The 18,181-nt window shown below is 47.9% G+C and overlaps 2 protein-coding genes and 1 long non-coding RNA gene across 5 annotated transcripts in view; 2 read left to right on the top strand and 1 right to left on the bottom strand.

The window, feature by feature from the left end:
* Positions 1-2,824, top strand: part of PLEKHB1 (pleckstrin homology domain containing B1) — a 33,160-nt gene extending 30,336 nt beyond the window's left edge. The window contains exon 6 of the mRNA XM_081860838.1: positions 1,996-2,824. Within this exon, the coding sequence (XP_081716964.1) occupies positions 1,996-2,132 (137 nt within the window). The 3' untranslated portion in view covers positions 2,133-2,824. The remainder of the gene's footprint in view (positions 1-1,995) is intronic.
* Positions 2,825-2,831: 7 nt separating this feature from the next.
* On the top strand, positions 2,832-4,797 carry LOC309341339. The gene is made up of 2 exons (XR_014156231.1): positions 2,832-4,177; positions 4,526-4,797. It is a non-coding gene; the product is annotated as an uncharacterized lncRNA (long non-coding RNA).
* A 5,995-nt stretch (positions 4,798-10,792) lies between these two features.
* Positions 10,793-18,181, bottom strand: part of RAB6A (RAB6A, member RAS oncogene family) — a 58,475-nt gene continuing 51,086 nt past the window's right edge. For all 3 annotated transcript variants that reach the window (XM_081860818.1, XM_081860819.1, XM_081860817.1), the window contains 2 exons: positions 15,222-15,288; positions 10,793-12,933 (listed from right to left, as the gene is read on the bottom strand). In XM_081860818.1, the coding sequence (XP_081716944.1) occupies positions 12,869-12,933; positions 15,222-15,288 (132 nt within the window). In that variant the 3' untranslated portion in view covers positions 10,793-12,868. The remainder of the gene's footprint in view (positions 12,934-15,221; positions 15,289-18,181) is intronic.

The following is an 18,181-nucleotide window of genomic DNA, read 5'->3' as shown; positions in this document are numbered from 1 at the left end:
TGATAGATAGATAGATAGATAGATAGATAGATAGATAGATAGATAGATAGATGATAGATAGATAGAGATAGATAGATAATAGATAGATAGATAGATAGATAGATAGATAGATAGATAGATAGATATAGATAGATAGATAGATAGATAGATAGATAGATAGATAGATAGATATAGATAGATAGATAGATGATAGATAGATAGAGATAGATAGATGATAGATAGATAGATAGATAGATGATAGATAGATAGATAGATAGATAGATAGATAGATAGATGATAGAAAAATAGATAGATAGATCATCTATCTATCTATCATAATCAATAAGAAACAATTAGAGATAGATAGATAGATAGATAGATAGATAGATAGATGATAGATAGATAGATAGATAGATAGATGATAGATAGATAGAGATAGATAGATAGATAGATAGATAGATAGATAGATAGATAGATAGATAGATGATAGAAAAATAGATAGATAGATCATCTATCTATCTATCATAATCAATAAGAAACAATTAGAGATAGATAGATAGATAGATAGATAGATAGATAGATAGATAGATAGATAGGTGATAGATAGATGATATAGAATTATAACTGCACTATCTATCATCTATGTATCATCTATATCTATCTATCTATCTATCTATCTATCTATCTATCTATCTATCTATCTATCTATCTATCATAATCAATAAGAAACAATTAGAGATAGATGATAATTATAATTAAAACTGCACTATCATCCATCTATCGATCTATCATTTACAGTTCTTTGGTTGGCCCTCACGCATGTTCATTTCATCAAATCCGGCCCTCTTTGAAAAAAAGTTTGGGCAGCCCTGATGTAGCCATTGCTGGCTTAGGAACATCCTGAAGTGTAGGGTGACCTCTGGTGGCGCCGGGTGCGAATTTCTCTGCATTGCACGAAAAGCAGAAGAGACTGCATTGTTCAAAAGTCAGGCATTACCAACCAAAATTTAACAAAACATTGAAAAGCCTTCTGATTGCTGCATGTAGGTTTCATTTTATTTGTTTTTTATCTTTTGTATTTTGGAAATGTACATCCAGTGGTTTTTTTCCTTTACATTTTTGGGGGGCCCCCAAGAGAGTAGGGCCCTAAGATATAGCTTGTTTAGCTCAGGGGTCAGCAAACTTTTTCAGCAGGGGGCCGGACCATTGTTCCTCAGACCTTGTGGGGGGCTGGACTATATTGGGGGGGGGTGAACGAATTCCTATGCCCCACAAATAACCCAGAGATGCATTTTAAATAAAAACACACATTCTGCTCATGTAAAAACACGAGGCAGGCGCCACAAATAACCCAGAGATGCATTTTAAATTAAAGGACACATTCTACTCATGTAAAAACACACTAATAATTTATAATAATAATATTTTATTATTTATACCCCGCCCATCTGGCTGGGGTTCCCCAGCCACTCTGGGCAGCTTCCAACAAAACACTAAAATACAATAACCTATTAAACATTAAAAGCTTCCCTAAACAGGGCTGCCTTCAGATGTCTTCTAAAAGTCTGGTAGTTGTTTGACATCTGGTGGGAGGGCGTTCCACAGTGCGGGTGCCACCACCGAGAAGGCCCTCTGCCTGGTTCCCTGTAACTTGGCTTCCCGCAATGAGGGAACTGCCAGAAGGCCCTCGGAGTTGGACCCCAGTGTCTGGGATAGAATGATGGGGGTGGAGACACTCCTTCAGGGATACTGGTCCAAGGCCGTTTAGGGCTTTCAAGGTCAGCACCAACATTTTGAATTGTGCTCGGAAATGTACTGGGAGCCAGTGTAGGTCTTTCAAGACTGGTGTTATATTCCTGGACAGTCCATGGGCCGGATTTAGATGGCAATTGGGCCAGATCCGGCCCCCGGGCCTTAGCTTGCCTAGCCATGGTTTAGCTTATACGTAAATCCGTCACTGGCCATGTTTCCTGCTTACATCGATTACTACATCTGTTCCTTTTCCTCTCTCCGCAGCACCCGGAACGACCCACGTCATTTTCCGCGAGGATCCGTACCGCGTCTCCGGAGACCAGATGGCCTTGGGCCTGCTGGCGGGGGCCGCCTCAGGGGCCGCCTTGGGCTCGTTCATGTGGATGCCCTGTTGGTTCTGAGCCCCCTCTTCCGCAGACCCAGCCCAGACGCTCAGCTAAGATGCCGCTGTGATTCCCCACCGGAGAGGGAGGGCCAAAGGGGGACCTGCTTTGTAGGGGAGGCCAGGGGTGGGCAGAAGCAAAATCGGGATCCCCCCCGAACATCTCTGGGCCGTTTGCGGGAGGCCGGCGGCTGTCCCTTATCACTAAATCGTCTTAACAAAAGAGTTAGCACCAGAAAGGCTTCTTTCGTCGCAAGGAGGCCGTTAGCATCCCTGATGTGCAAGTAAGCCCGGGGGGGGGGGGCATGGTAGGCAGCAGGCCCCGCCCAGTCCCAGCCGCCATTCTTCATCTAGCCCCACCCCCGAGCCGCCATTTTGCACTTGGCCCCGCCCACCCGAGCCACCAGTTTCTCTCTGCTCTAACAAACCATAGCTAGCAAATAGAATCAGAAATGGATTCCACCAGCCTGGTTAACTGCCCACACCTGATGTTGACCTGCCCACACCTGATGTGATATTTGCTTCTGCCGCCAATCACAAGAGCCACTTTCTGCGCTGCCGCACCCTCCCCTCCCCATTTCGCTTTGCTAGGCATCCTCCAGCTCGGCTTACTCAAATCGGTCTTCGTGTATTTTGGGGGCGTAGCTGCCAGCTACGTTGTCCTGCCTCCCCAAACAACACCTCGGTTTTCATGTCGTTTTTGCTGGCACCCTGGAAGAGGGCAGACACCCTCCAGTGCCCAGAGGCTACAAACTTTTCCCACTGTTCTTTCTCTGCATTTTGAGGCTTCCACAGCAGGCCGAAATCCATCAGGTCAAGCCTTTCCGCAACAATGGGGAGCGGCGGCACCTGCTGAATTACTGCGTCTCCGAGGCTCAGAGCCCTGCGGGGAAGAAAGCCGCAAACCTCCAGGTTACAGATGTCAGCTTTCAGCTTGACCTTATTTATTCCGGTGAAACGAGCTCCTGGGGGGCTCGTTTCAGATTGCTGGTTTTTGTAAAGGTGGGTTGCCATCTCTTCCAGATACTTGGAGGTGTTGTGGCTGATCTCACCGGGATCACGGCCTTGGGACTCTGGCTGTTTTCTGGGATGGCAGCCGTTTTTAAGACGCCTGGCAACAAAGCAGCTGTAGCTCAGTGTACGCAGAAGCTCCCTGGTTCAGTTCCGGTTTCTGCCATAAATCCAGCAGGGCTGCTGCCTGCCCGTGTAGGCAGCACTGAGCTCAATGAACCAAAGGTCTGGCTCCGTAGGAGGCGGACTTCCTAGCTTCCTAATAAAGAGTCATAGGATGCTTTTGAAAACTGCCCAATTTATTATGGCACAAGCTTTTCATGCAAAGAAATCTAGTCCGTGGAAGCGCCCCACTGAGTTCAAAGGGGGCTGGTGTCCCCAATGTCTGTTGTTTTTGCAGGTTACAGTGGTGGGTTTGTGCTTTCTGGTTTATAGAAGTGTAAACCACTATGCACGCAGTTAAGACTGTGGAACTCCTTGCCACAGGAGCCAGCGATGGATGGCCACCAGCTTGGCTTTGAAAGGGGACCAGGCAAACACATGGAGGATAAGGCCGTGTTTAAGTTCTGCTCTGAACGCCAGTTGCTTGTGGGCTGCTTTCCCATCGGGGCATCTTCTTGGCCGCTGTGAGACTGAGATGCTGGCTAGACAAGCCTTTGGCCTGATCCCTAGAATCGTAAGAGAGTCGGAAGGGTCATCTGGTCCCTGCGGGAATCGCAGCAGGACTCTCCTCGTGCCCTTTGCCCATTTGGTGTGAAATTTTTCACCGTCACCCCGCCAGATGGTTGCCCAGCCTGAGAGTGGAAAACTCGGAAGCAGTAGTTTAAAAGCTGCAATCTGCGTGTGCCAAGGTGCTATAGAGGAGTGCTGAGAAGGAACAGTGTCAGAGACACCCCCAGGTTGCCCCTAATAACACCCTGCCCTAGACCAGTAGCCTGGCAAGGCTGAGTGGCAGAAATGCATTGCTTGTGTTTTAGCAAGTGAAAGGTAGGTTTTGTGAGGTTGCTAGCCACAAGGCCTGGCCCTTGAGCAAAGGCTTAAAAATAAAAACGAGTACAGTGGTGCCTCGCAAGACGAAATTAATTCGTTCCGCGAGTTTTTTCGTCTTGCGATTTTTTCGTCTTGCGAAGCACGGACTTTGGAAAAGCTTCAAAAATCACCAAAGTCTTCAAAAACCTCAAAAAAGGCTACCACACCGCGTGCTATGAGTTGCTCCTCGAAGTGAATGCACGGTTTTAAGAAAAAGGAAACAAACTTGCAAGACAAAGGAAACAAACTTGCAAGACGTTTTCATCTTGCGAAGCAAGCCCATAGGGAAATCCGTCTTGCGAAGCAACTCAAAAAACGAAAAACTCTTTCGTTTTGCGAGTTTTTCGTCTTACGAGGCATTCGTCTTGTGAGGTACCACTGTAGATGCAAGCTCTCCCAAGTGCCACAATACTAAAATCACAGCAATCTTTTTTCTTGGCCGTTTCGGAACTTTCCCTCTCTGCAACTTGAAAGCACAATTATGTGACCAAACCACAACCAATTGCACTTCACAGCTAACAAGGCAAATATACAGCCTCTCTGCTTTTTTTTTTTTTTTTTGACTGTTTATTTCCTTTCCAAAGTTATTTATTGACCATTCCACCACACCCAGCCCAGAAATTCCCCAAGCAGCGTACAAAATTTTAAAAAATCTCCCCTCCCTTCCCTATGGATCCATAACATTATTGTCATTAAAACAGTCCAAACAGGTGAGGGGGCTGACTGTAGGGACTCTGCACACTGAGACACACCAACATTACCGAGACCACAGCAGCGGCTGGTTCCTTTGGGCACAGGGAACATTGCCCGCCAACCTCAGACTACACTCTGCCAGCCCCTGCTGCTTGCTTCCTTTATTACAACTATTCCAGGGGGTTGCACTGCCAGCCAACTTCCTTCCCCCTCCATAGTCTCAGCTTTGAACTCACCAAGGAAGATGGGGAAAATGTGAGGATGAGTTTGCTCTGGCGCCACCTACTGTTCAGCTCCCTGCCTTGTGCCCTACCCGTTGACACTACTACTAGAATCCCAGAATTGTAGATTTGGAAGGGAGTCATCTAGTGCAATGCAGGGATCTGAAGTGGGAGGCTGCTTATCAAAGATGGAAGTGGGGTTTGGGAGCATCGCTTGTGGTCCCTAGGAGGTGAGCATTCACCAGGGCACACACTCCCATTCTGCTTCTGCTCCCGTTCATTGTAGTAGCTCACAAGTTCTCTTGGGGCCGTTCTCACATTCTGGAGGCAGACCTGCAGGTTGCATCTGGTTCCATGATTCCAATGCATGATTCCATGCATTGACTGACAAAGCAGAACGTGGAAAGCTGCAAAGCAAGACATTTAGACTTCCAGCTGCTCCGATGCAAATCGAAGGTACCCTGTAGCCAAGGCTAAATGTTTTACTTTAAATCTCTCTGGGTTGTATTCCACGGGAACAATTTCTTCCTGCATGATGGAACATTCCCCTCTCCCCCCCCCCTCCGCACACGCCCCCTAAATCTCTGGCACAGTTTTGGGGGTGGCGCACAGAGCATTGGGGCAGGGGAGAGGAAAATTCCTTGCACAAAAGTGCAGAAAGTCTGAATACTGCCCCGTTTCGTTAGCCTGTGTAATAAATATGGTTTACGTGATTCTCTGTGGGTGACTCTTCAGCAGATTAGTCAGAGTGGGGAAAGACTCCCTCCCCAATATGCTTTAACACCCGGGGGTGGGCATTATTTCTGCCTTGTGGAATGCAGTGCGGTTTGTGCAATGTGCATATGCAAAGAATCGTGGAACAAGCTGTTTGTGTGGAGTTCTGCCTTTTCTGAGGGGCTTTGGCCTGGCCTGTCAGGTCATTAGTTAAAGGCCATTTCAAACGAGAATCAGGTATTTTTGTACTTGGGTACACTGTCATGTTCACAGATCGCGCCTCTTTTAAAGAGAAAACAGCCCGGAATAAATCCATGCATACTTCACCTCTGGATTTGCAGGGAAGTACGCTGTACCTAAGCACCAAAATATCTCTCGGCAGGGAGAGTGCAGCAGCCCAGGGGTCAGTGAAGCCGCTAGCCGCTGCCAAAAGGGGGGGTGCCCTTCAGGGCCCTGCAGTCTTCGGCTGAGAAATGGGGGTGTCTGGAGCTCCTCACTATCCACAGCACAAGCAAGACCTCGCTTAGGTTTGCTTCGCTCACCACACATTTCAGTGTCTGGGTTTCTCCTGTGTCAGTTTGCAGTTTGGTTCTGTCAAGTGTTGTTCAAAGCACTAATAGTTATGTATATTTTTTGGTGGGGGGGGGGGGAATAAAAGCTATTTAAGAATAATAAAAGTTGCTATTCACTGCACCAAAGTCTTTGTTTCCTTTGTGGGGAAAGGGTCTGTCGAGTCCAGCCTTTGATGGGTCTTGGCCAGGGGTCAGCAAACTTTTTCAGCAGGGGGCTGGTCCAATGTCCCTCAGACCTTGTGGGGGGCCGGACTATATTTTTTTTTGGGGGGGGGGGAATGAACGAATTCTTATGCCCCACAAATAACCCAGAGATGCATTTTAAATAAAAGCACACATTTTACTCATGCAAAAGCACGCTGATTCCTGGACCATCCGCGGGCCGGATTTGGAAGGCAATTGGGCTGGATCCAGCCCCCAGGCCTTAGTTTTCCTACCCATGGTCTTGGCCAACCAGGTGTTTTGGACTACAATTCCCAGAAGCCCTAGCCAGCATGTGATGCTAGGGCTGATGGGAGAGAATAGCTCTGCTCGCTAGGAGTGATGGGAATCGTAGTTCACAACAGCTTAAGGGTGGCTGACTCGAGAATCGGGAGCACCAGCTGGCTTTTCCCTTCTGGCCTTTAATGCCTTCAACTGGGCACAAGATAAGGGAAGCTTTCACCCTAACAGCAAGAAGGGAATGCCTGTTCTAACAGAAATAACTCTGAACTTGGTTGTTCTATTTCTAGCAAGCAACCAGCCAGCAGATGTCACTATAGAGACATCTAGCATCTCAGACCCTCCTGGAAAACTGGACTCCCAGATCAATAAGAGCAGTTATACAATCTGGCAGTGTCCTTGACGTAGCAGCAGTGTATGTTTTAGATTGCTGTTATTGTTATACTTATTAACTGTCATTTTTTAGACAAAAGTGACTCAACTATAGCCAAAACCCAGGTGCCGGTCCCTACAAGTTCTGTATCCGTATATGGTACAAATCGCAATTCAGGGCCAAGTTCAACCACCCAGCTGCATTATCGAAAGCCAGCAAAAGGATTCCTGCTGGTGCAGCTGGAATTTCTGTTCTCGTGCAACACACACCTGGTGCCATCCCAAAATCTGCTCCAGATTTAGAGGGCACCAAGGGATGGGAAGAGATGTTGTTGTTGTTTAGTCGTGTCCGACTCTTTGTGACCCCATGGACCAGAGCATGCCAGGCACTCCTGTCTTCATGGATCACTGCCTTGCCGTGGCGAAGGGGCTTGAATAACTCAGAGAAGCTATGAGCTATGCCGTGCAGGGCCACCCAAGATGGACAGGTCATAGTGGAGAGTTTTGACCAAACGTGATCCACCAGGAGCAGGAACCAGCAAGCCACTCCAGTATCCCTGCCAAGAAAACTCCATGGACAAAGGCAACAGGCATATAAGAGAGAGATAGAACCATAGAATTGTGGGGAGGGACCTCAGAGGCCATCTAATCTAACCCCTTGCAATGCAGGAATCACAGCTAAAGAATTCCTGATGGAGGACCCTCCAAACCTCTGCTTGAAAACCTCCACCACCTTCCGAGGGAGACCGTTCTGCTGTCAAACGGCTCTTGCTTCCAGAAAGGCCTTCCCAAGGTTGAGTCAGGGAGAAAATTCCTTCGCGCACAAGGCAAATTCTCCTTAGTTGTGGAGCTATGTTCAACACAAACCTTACTGGCCTTAAGTTCCATTTCCACCCAAATGCATTTGCACTCTTGTCTTTGGCAATTCTGCTCCCTGGGGAAGAGAGGTGGCGATGGAAAGCAGAGGGCTGTTTGGGGTTACTGGCAATCTTCCTTTCTCCTGGAAGAGAACACACACAACCCAGGCTCCCACTTGCAAAAGCTCCCTGTCTCCCTATGAAATAGGGCATGGGTTGGCAAACTAAGGCCCGCAGGCCGGATCGGGACCAATCGCCCTCGGGATCTGGCCCAAAGACAGTCCTGGAATTGTCGCTTGGATTGGCGTGATTGGGCTGTGCAATATTTTTTTTGCAATTTTTTTCGGGTGCCATTCCCAACACACACACCCACCCACCGTGGTGGCGGCGCCTCCTCCTGGCTTCTCCCCGCCCTGCGGAGGAACGGAGCTGTGCTTTCATTGGTGCCAGCAGCTAGCCAATCTGCAGCCTCGCCATCTGCCAGCCTCTCCGCCCATGGCTGCGCTGTGGGCATCATGACTGGCGTGATAGTGATGGCGTCATGGGGCTTCGGCTGAAGCTTGGCATGCCTGCTGGCCCCGTAATGGGCGCCTGCGAAAGCTGGCCCAGAAAGGAGAGGCGTCACCACCACTGCTGGCTCCCAAACGCAGGCAGAGTGGCGGAGGTGGTAGGAAATTAATTTAATGATAATAATAATAATTTATTATTTATACCCCACCCATCTGGTTGGGTTTCCCCAGCCACTCTGGGCGGCTTTCAACAGAATATTAAAATTGTTGTATAGCCGTTTAGTAATACAGTGGTGCCTCGCAAGACGAAATTAATTCGTTCCGTGAGGCTCTTTGTATAGCGGTTTTTTCGTCTTGCGAAGCAAACCCATTGACAGCTTAGCGGATTAGCGCTATTAGCGGTTTAGCGGCTTTTAGCGGATCAGCTGATAAGCGGCTTAGGGCTTAGGAAAAGGGGGGGGAAAGGGAAAAACCCCGCAGGAACTTGCAAGACATTTTAATCTTGCGAAGCAAGCCCATAGGGAAATTTGTTTTGCGAAGCGCCTCCAAAACGGAAAACCCTTTCGTCTAGCGGGTTTTCCGTCTTGTGAGGCGTTCGTCTTGCGGGGCACCACTGTAGTCTATTAAACATTAAAAGCTACCCTAAACAGGGCTGCCTTCAGATGTCTTCTAAAAGTCAGATAGTTGCTTATTTCCTTGACATTTGATGGGAGGGCGTTCCACAGGGCGGGCGCCACTACCGAGAAGGCTCTCTGCCTGGTTCCCTGTAACTTGGCTTCTCGCAGGGAGGGAACCGCCAGAAGGCCCTCGGATCTGGACCTCTGTGTCTGGGCTGGACGATGGGCGTGGAGACGCTCCTTCAGGTATACTGGGCCGAGGCCGTTTAGGGCTTTCAAGGTCAGCACCAACACTGGGAGGGGAGGAGCTGGGGGAGAGAGTGCGCGCGCAGTCCGGCCCACCAAAAGGTCCGAGGGGCGGTGAACCAGCCCCCTCCTTTAAAAGTTTGCTGACCCCTGGGATAGCGTTTTCCCCGTATTTGAGGGAGGTCACTGGCGCCTTTGCAACCAGTCCCAATAAAGATCTGAGATTCTTTTGCTTGGCCAACGCACCAAACCCAAAGAGTGAAAGGCACTGCAACAACTCCGTGCCACCCGAACTGGCCCTCCCCACTCTCCTAGCACCGTCATACCTACGAGGAGGAGCGCTAGAGGCCAGGAAGGAAGGCTGGGAGACGGGGACCGTAGCAGCAGCATAGCTGTCAACTTACAGATTTGAAAATAAGGGACCAGCAACCTCGAAAATAAGGGATCAGCAGCCAAAATAAGGGATTTTAGTTAACCAGCTGAAATACAAAGTTAAAAGGGACGAGATACCGGTAATTTGGGAGAGCAGCGCCGGTTTTTAGCCCTTTGTTTCCAGAGGTTGCTGCTCAAGACACCAGCCGATGAAACACTGCAATTAAATAACTACAAGCAGCAACCACTTTTCGCGCAAAACAAAGTCCAAGCTACGAAGATGCTGCTGCAGTTCTGTATCTTTTCTCTCGTGCTCCATCTGCAGCTCTCAGCTCCATCAGGCGGGGCGGGAGGAGGGGGGGAGGAAATAGCGCCCAAAGTAAACCCGCAGATCAGACCATCTATGCTAGTCTACCACTACAAATCTAGGGGAGAAGCGCTTGCGGTCCTTCCTCCGCTTTCCCCCTCTATGGCTAGCCCTTGGAACACCTGCCCGCGCCTCCGCCTCCCCCTCCTCTCTCTGAACAGCTTTCTCTATGGTTGCCCTCGCTCTCCTCTCAAGGCTCCTCAGCAATTCATAGGCCACGCCAGGCTGCTCATCTCATCTGGGTCCTTCGGCAGCGCAGCTGCAGTATGGCCTAGCGGGAGCAGCGGCGGCGGCGGTGGGCAGATGGGAGGCCCCAGGCAGAGACGCTCAGTTCGGTGGCTGCAAGGATGGTGGCAGGGGAAGGGCCCGAGACTCCCGCCGGTCCCGGTGGGGAGGGGCTCCCGGGGGCTGAGGCTTGTGAGAGGAGGCTGGAGGGGGGCGGACCGGGCAGCCAAGCAACACAGCTGGAGCCTCCCTCCTCCCTGGCCGGCAGGGAGGGAGGGAGAGGAACTGCTTCCTTTGAAACCTGGGAAATTTAAGGGACATCATCAATAAGGGACAGCAGTGGGACATGGGATAAGGGAGTTTCCCACCAAATAAGGGACGGTTGACAGCTATGAGCAGCAGCGTAAAATGAGCAGAGGCGAAGGCCTGTCGATTTTAGTGTTTTGATTAGATACTTTATTGGAAGCAAAAAATTCTGTGCATGTTTAAAAAAATCCAACCCGTGTACACATTTTCATTGCTTTAAGAACCCAAGCCACGGAAAACTCAATATTAAAAAGCAGCAAGATGGATCATGTTTTTAATTTTTTTGTGGGTTTTTTTTCTTTTCGCACATATAGAATACAACAATACAGGAAAAGTAGCCAGGCCTTCCTTCCCTTTCGTTTTTCTTTTCGGGGCGGAAAAGAACACATCCACCTGTCGCGCCATTATTTAAACGCTTGAATTCCAGACATGCTACTTCCAAAAAGGAAAAGGAAAGATAAACCACCTCTTCAATATTGCATTAAAAGCATTTGGGTGTCTTGTTCTGCCCTTGAAAGATACGATGACATTGCTGGTATATGCAAAGTTACTGGAAACTCAGGTCAAAGTGATGAATTTGCCATTCCAATTCCACAATGCAGGAACAGAGAGATTATGCGTGTGCACATCCGAAGCTGGGGTGCTTGGGGAGGGGGCTCCCCCCCTAAAGTGAAAGGGGGCATTGAAGATAGAGAGGGAGAGCCAGTTCTCCCCATCCGCCCCCCATTTTAAACGATCACTTAGAAAAACGGAAATTTGAGAGGCTTTTTCTGGATTCTACCCCTCCCCAGCCGCAAACGCTCCTCCCACAAACAATGTATTTACAGTTGTGTTAACTTACACAGCAACTTCACAATGACTAGTACAGATTAAGAGAGTGCACTTCTAGAGTGAGCATGTGAATGTGTGTCCCCACTTCCCAGTGTGTTTCTTGGATTAGCTATATCTCGTGACGTTGCCAAAGCTCTAAATAGATTAACAAACACCTCCCCCCCCCAAAAAAAATACCCTTGAAGACAGTAAAAAAAAAAAAGCAAAGAAATAAATATTGAAGGTTACCACGGTTAATTGTAGTCCAGTTAAAACGTAATACTAAACAACCAATTATTTAACCAAACTACGCAGGAATAACAAATACACGAGACTCCGAAGACCCAAAATAATAAAAAAAAATGCTAAAAACGAAGGCAAAAGTCTGCATAATTTTAAGTTTTGTTTCCATCTTTTGTTCCCTTCCTTTTTCATCTAAGGGACTTTTAAAATCTACTTTTACAAGTACCCTCCTCCCTTTCCAACTCAGGAATAGTCTCTTCTGTTCTGTCTCCTCATCTCCCTCATTACGTATTAACTTTATGCTGGATCTTTAAATGGCTGGCAGCGTAGGTGTCTCTGTTCAGAGACAGATTCACAACTTGACCAAGTTGTCTATAGTGCCAGAACCTGTTTGAAGCCTCTGTGCCTCCCCCATCCTCATTCTGAAGACAGTCCAGCCAGTCCACCCAAAGGTGCACTGCAAACTGGTTCATTTGTTCTGTGGGGCTCCTACGTAGAGCGAACGCTTTCTAAACCCCGAGAACAGTATCTTGCAACTTTGCCCCTTTACAAAAAGCATCTTATTAGCATTTCAAAAAGGCTACTGTTTAGGGGGGGAAATGGCTAGAGGATCTCAACCGAAAAGGCAAAGCAGGCTAGTTTTGGTGTGTGTTTTTTTGCAAAAGAACAGGCTGAACTTCCGAGGACTGCTCCACAGTGCCTGCCTCGGGTGCCGATGCATTTTTACGCTGCACACTCCTTTTCACCAAATCCAAACGTTCTACTCCCATTTCCACTAATTCTGTAAGTGCAATATTGAAATGTTAAAAAAAAAAAATAATACCAAATTTGTACCTATCTTTCTGGCGGGACTGCTGTTTCCAAAAGAATCACTGAAATACGCTAGGATCGTTTTGGCTCGTTTTTGAAACTTCCTTATAAATAACGAAGACACCGACTTTTCTTTTGTGCTTGTGAAGCTAACAGATCATCTTCACGAGACAAGCAGCAATGATGAACCGCGGCTACGTTACGGATGGGGGGGTGGGGGTGGGGGTGGGCAAGCCAATAGTCACATTGCTGCCAATGAGTCTGGGGAGGGGAAAGGGGGGGGGGAGAGGAAGAAGCAGTGATGGTCTGGAGAAAGGTAAGAGAAAAGCAATACACTATATTAGCACGAACAGCCGCCTTCACTGACTGGCTGCTCCTGAGGCTTTTCAAGTTTGATGTCGATCACTGTTGGGGGAAAGTAGTTAAGGGAAATAAGAGCAGAAAGAGGAAGACAGGCTGAAATGGCTGAAACAGTCTCCCCTCAAGTCTCATAAAATGCCCAAACATTCAAGGAAGAACATGTGGCTAACCCCCCACTTCCAAGTTCTCCATGCAGATAGCATGCTCTTTTTGGTAGCCCTCACTCCTACGGAATAAGCCCTTCCAGAGTCTCTGGCATTGCATTCCTTGCAACCCCTTCCTGCATGAAACATTAATTCCCCACTGGGTGAAAACTGCAGCTTCACCTGCAACTACAGTGGTGCCTCGGTTGTCGTAATCCGTTCCAGAAGACCGTTTGACTTCTGAAACGTTCGACAGCCAAGGCACAAAGTCAATGGAGAAAACTGAAAGGGGAAAAAACGCAGCGGAAGCCATTCGACTTCTGAGCTGCATTCAAAAACAGAAGCAATTGATTCCGGGTTTTCAGCGCTCGAAAACTGAAACGTTAGGCTTCCAAGATGCTCGAAAACCGAGGTACCACTGTATAATACTGCAAGCTGCCCTGTGATCCTCAGATGAAGGGTGGTATAGAAATTTAAACTACAGCGAGTGCTGGCAACTGATTTCCAAACAATGGGAATGCCTGGTGAAGTCTGTGATGGTTGCGGAGTCTGCTTGGGAAAGCCACAGTGTCTGAAAAAGTTTTCCTTTTGCTTGTAACCATCAACAGGGAGGAGGAATGATGCTTCCGTTGATTTTCAGCAAGTGATGATTCCTTAAGGTTTCATCACAGAAAGAAGTACCACCCATCTCCTGAAGCTCTGAAAGCCTGAATATCCCTCTCATGTGTGATTGTGCATGCTCTGTGACTGAGAACTAGGTTTGCTCTGTTTTCTCCTCTCTCCCCAACCTCTTTTCCTTCTGTGTTGTGTGTTTTAGAGTGTAAGCCTGAGCACAGAATCTTCACTGTTAGTGATCTTTGTAAGTTTGATCTGGGAGGCTTTTTGCAGCCTTTTTGCAGGGGGGAACACATCTAATTAAGGGAAAACAAGCTAAAAAGCTTTGTATGCTACGACACACATGTGGCAATAGAAGCAAGGACCTTTGAACCTTTGTCTTCCAGCACTGCATGTCATGTTAACCCACCATGTCATAAATGCCTCCTTTATCAGTCAGATCAGAACAAACAATTCACACAGCCATGACTAGAACTAACAATTTGGAAGGGCTGGAAGGCAATAAAAGTGGCTATCAATAGCCAGGGCAAAGGAATGACAAGCGAAGTGCCTCTGACCGAAGTTCTCCTTATAGCCCATTCAGAAATCCGCTGCTACCTACATTCTAGAAGAGGCACTCTGATCTCGCCTTACTTTAGAAGACAGAACTCTGTCCACTAAAGTTGACTCCCGACATTAACTTATTCGGCAATAACAACAACGTCACTAGGGTTTTGGGGTGAATAAATTCATGAAGGGTTATCATGCCTTTTCTGTTCTGTTACCCTCATCAGAAAAAAGCTGTACTCGCTGCCTTGCGGGACATCTTCGGGTAAATCCTAGACAAATCCAGAGTGCAGTCCCTAAGATGGCACCTGCTTTCCTTTGTACCATCTCAACGGGGGGGGGGGGGCATGTCTTGTCATCTGGGCAGCCCAGGACCTCCAAAAACACTGCCCAGGCTTGCATCCTGGGGAGGGTCTCTTCTATGCTACCAAAGCAGGAGCAAAAACATGGGACTCGGCAATTACGAATTACTGGTCTCTGCAGCCACAGCAGGCGCTGCCATTCTCCAGTTCGACTTCACCCCATAGTCCACTCCATAGTCTCTCGAGACAGACGGATGCCAACAACCTTCATCAGGGTCTCACTGGGACCAGGAAGCTGGTTTTCTTATACTTTCCCCCACAGCCACCTGTGATTGACAACTGAACTAATGGACTTTCCTTCACACTGTATGGCCCAGTCGATCCAATCACTGGGTTTGAGGTCAAGTGGCAATTTCCCTGCAAAGCAAACTGACTCATGAACTCTGGTTTGGGGGCTTTGGGCTTACCACAGTTGCTTCAGCTACCTGGCACGGATCGTTTTCAGTGGGCACACCTGCACATTGTGCACTGCAATTCCAAGTTAAAACGCTCAACCCAAGCTTCTGATAATCCCCACCTCGAGTCTCTTTTGAAGAGTTCTCTTTTTGTACTTTTTACCCACCACTCTCCCCAATTCAGAAAGCTATGCTTTCTTCAATCCCATGGACCTCGACACCCATTCTCCTTCTTAATCCACAGGCTGCAAATGCTGGGCTGAAAAGGATACTGTCTTCTCTGCTTTTGTCCTGCGTGCTTTCCATCCCAGGCAAGGCAGCAGCCACACGTCGGAAAAGCTAGAAAGGGTGAGAGGGTTGGGGCGGAAGAAAACAGAAGAAGTAAATCAGAAACAAAACAACCAGGAGGGATGCATCTGTTGCAATCCATGCAGCTGGACTGGGAAAGGGTCCTGTGCTCAAAGACTCCCAAGGCCACAGGCCTGTGATTCTGCACAGGGCAAAATAAAGTCATGCATGTCTCCCCCACAACTTACCGTATTTTTCGCTCCATAAGACACACTTTTTCCCTCCTAAAAAGGGGAAAGGTCTGTGCGTCTTATGGAGCGAATGCCCTGGACGATAGAGGGATCCCTTGGCTGCCGCTGCAGTCACGAGCTGAGGGATGCCTCCGCAGGCGGAGCCATGGCTCCCGTCCGTCGCTTGCTGTGAAGCCAGCAGAGCAAGAGCCGCTGACACGCTCTGCGCAGCTCTCACTTTTGTTGCGTTAAAGCGAGAGCTGCGCAGAGCGTGTCAGCGGCTATTGCTCTGCTGGCTTCACAGCGAGGCGGGAGGAGGGACGGACGGGAGCAAGCAAAGCTTCTGTCCCACTTTGTGCAGATCTCACTTTGCTTGCCCATCCCTCCTCCCGCCTTGCTGTAAAGAAAGCAAAGCACCTGTCCCAGTGTCTCCTCCTCCTCTTCTTGCTCCGGCGTCGCCACGCTTTACAGCGAGGCGGGTGGAGGGCTGGGCAAGCAAAGTGAGAGCTGCACCAAGCGGGACAGAAGCCATGTAAGCGGCCCTCACTTTGCTTGCTTTAAAGCAAGAAAAGGGAGAGCCGCTTACATGCTCTGCACAGAATTTTTTTTTTCTTGCTTTCCTCCTCTAAAAACTAGGTGCGTCTTATGGTCAGGTGCGTCTTATGGAGGGAAAAATACGGTATCCTTTTTGCATCCCGGCAAAAAGAGGTGACTAGCACATACCATCGTGATGAAACTTCAGTGCACCTCCTTCTCAACGGGAGAGGTGGGCAACTGCTCATCAGTGAATTCAAGACAATTTTGTTTAGCCAGGAAGTTGCTCTAAAAGTCAAGTTGTCCTCAGGATGCAAGTAACTGGGCATTTAAGGGCATTGCTAATACAGACGCGCATAACCAGGGGTGGGCAGCACAGAGCTTCCTGGGCAACACCCATACTTCAAATCTCAGCTTTCAAAAAACAAGATGAGAAAGCTTCAACCTCTCATTCTCAAAGAGGCCATCAAAAGAACAATGTTTGAAAGCAGCAAACCACTTCACCACTAGGATTCCCAAATCTTTCACCCCCAAGCTCTTTCCATGCGCAGCTTCCACTCTGGTTAATGGCTTGTGGCATCTCAATCTGGGCTCTCAGGTTTGGCCCAATATTCCATTTCATGGGATTATTCTTGCTCTGGGAAAAACCAGTGGGTCCTCTGTTCACCATGGCTAATGATACTGAGTAATCAAAGGGTGGTAAGGAATTCTGAAAAGGCCTGAACACACCCTGGTCTGCATCTTCCTATGCTCATCCCAATGTCACAGCTTCCGCTGCCTGCTTGAACAAAGGACTCCAAGGCCCTGGCGGTGTGTTGAAGTAATTATATTACCACTACCTCCTTTCTCCTGCTGACTGTGCTGGAGGGCTCCCCTTTGCAGTATTTAAAGACCATACTTTTTTCTTTTGGAAAACGGAGTCACTTGACAGAAACCAATTGGATTACTCCATTTAAATCCAGCTGCTGACAACAGGCGTTTTAAAATACAGTAATCACTTCTTTATATTTAAGCTGGGAGCAAAATTATGCCCCGAGCAAGGTTGTCCACCAAAATTACCAAACTAAAGAGAGGGAATTGGCAAGCAAGCCAAGTCAAAGTGGATTTACCAGTCGGAGCATGCAAGAGTAAATCCAATTAGGGAAACGTTACAAAAAGCCAGAAAGCTGCATAAGGAATTCACGGTCTTCACACTCCAGTGTTCCTTTCCTAATGTTTAGTGCCTATTTTATTTCTATGCAGCACGGATTTCTATGCAGCACGAAGCAATGCTGCTGTAGCAGGTCAGAAGTGCAGCCTCATCTTTCAACATGAACCTGAACATCATTTAGTGTTGCATCCTTTGTCAATATCCAAAAAACCAGGGTCCCTGCCTCTGTAGCTTTTCAACGGATCTCCCAACCCAGGTTTCTCCAAGACTTGCAGCAGGTATAGGGGGTAGGCTTGCAACTCTTTCTTGGCAACTGTGAGATCTTTAAACCAATAAACCCCTGGGAAGTCAGGTCCCATCCCAAGGGGACACAAGGCATGCAAGCACACCCAGCCCAGCACATACACCTACCAAAACTCCGGAAGAATTATGTACAGTGGTACCTTGGTTCTCAAACGCCTTGGTACTCAAGCAACTTGGAACCCAAACACTGCAAACCCGGGAGTAAGTGTTCCGGTTTATGAACTTTTTTCAGAAGCTGAACGTGCTCCATTCTGAGTGTTATGCTTCTGTTTTGAGTGTTACGCTGAGGTCTGTCCGTTTCTGCTATTTGTTTTGCGTTTTTGTTTCTGCGGCTGTGTGTGTGTGTGTGTGACACTGGGTGGAACCCAGTTCAGCTACTGACTGACTGATTTTGTGACAGCAGTACATTGCTTATTGTTTTCATTTTATGGATCAATGGTCTCGTTAGATAGCAAAATTCATGTTAAATTGCTCTTTTAGGGGTTGTTTTTAAAAGTCTGGAACGGATTAATATAATTTGCATTACTTTCTATGGGAAAGAGCACCTTGGTTTTGGAACACTTTGGTTTTGGAATGGATTAAGTTTAAGAACCCAGGTACCATTGTATTCAGTTTTATTTTACCTGTTAAGTTTATCTGCCCCTCTTAACCCCCACCCCATCCCCAGCCAATAGTCTATGCTAAGGGTCGGTTCATAAAATTCTTTCAGCATACAAGAATTTGTGTG

The sequence above is a fragment of the Podarcis erhardii genome (assembly GCF_964252035.2).
Source record: "Podarcis erhardii genome assembly, chromosome: 4".
Classification (NCBI taxonomy): domain Eukaryota; kingdom Metazoa; phylum Chordata; class Lepidosauria; order Squamata; family Lacertidae; genus Podarcis; species Podarcis erhardii.
This window is presented reverse-complemented; position numbering and strand designations above follow the sequence as displayed.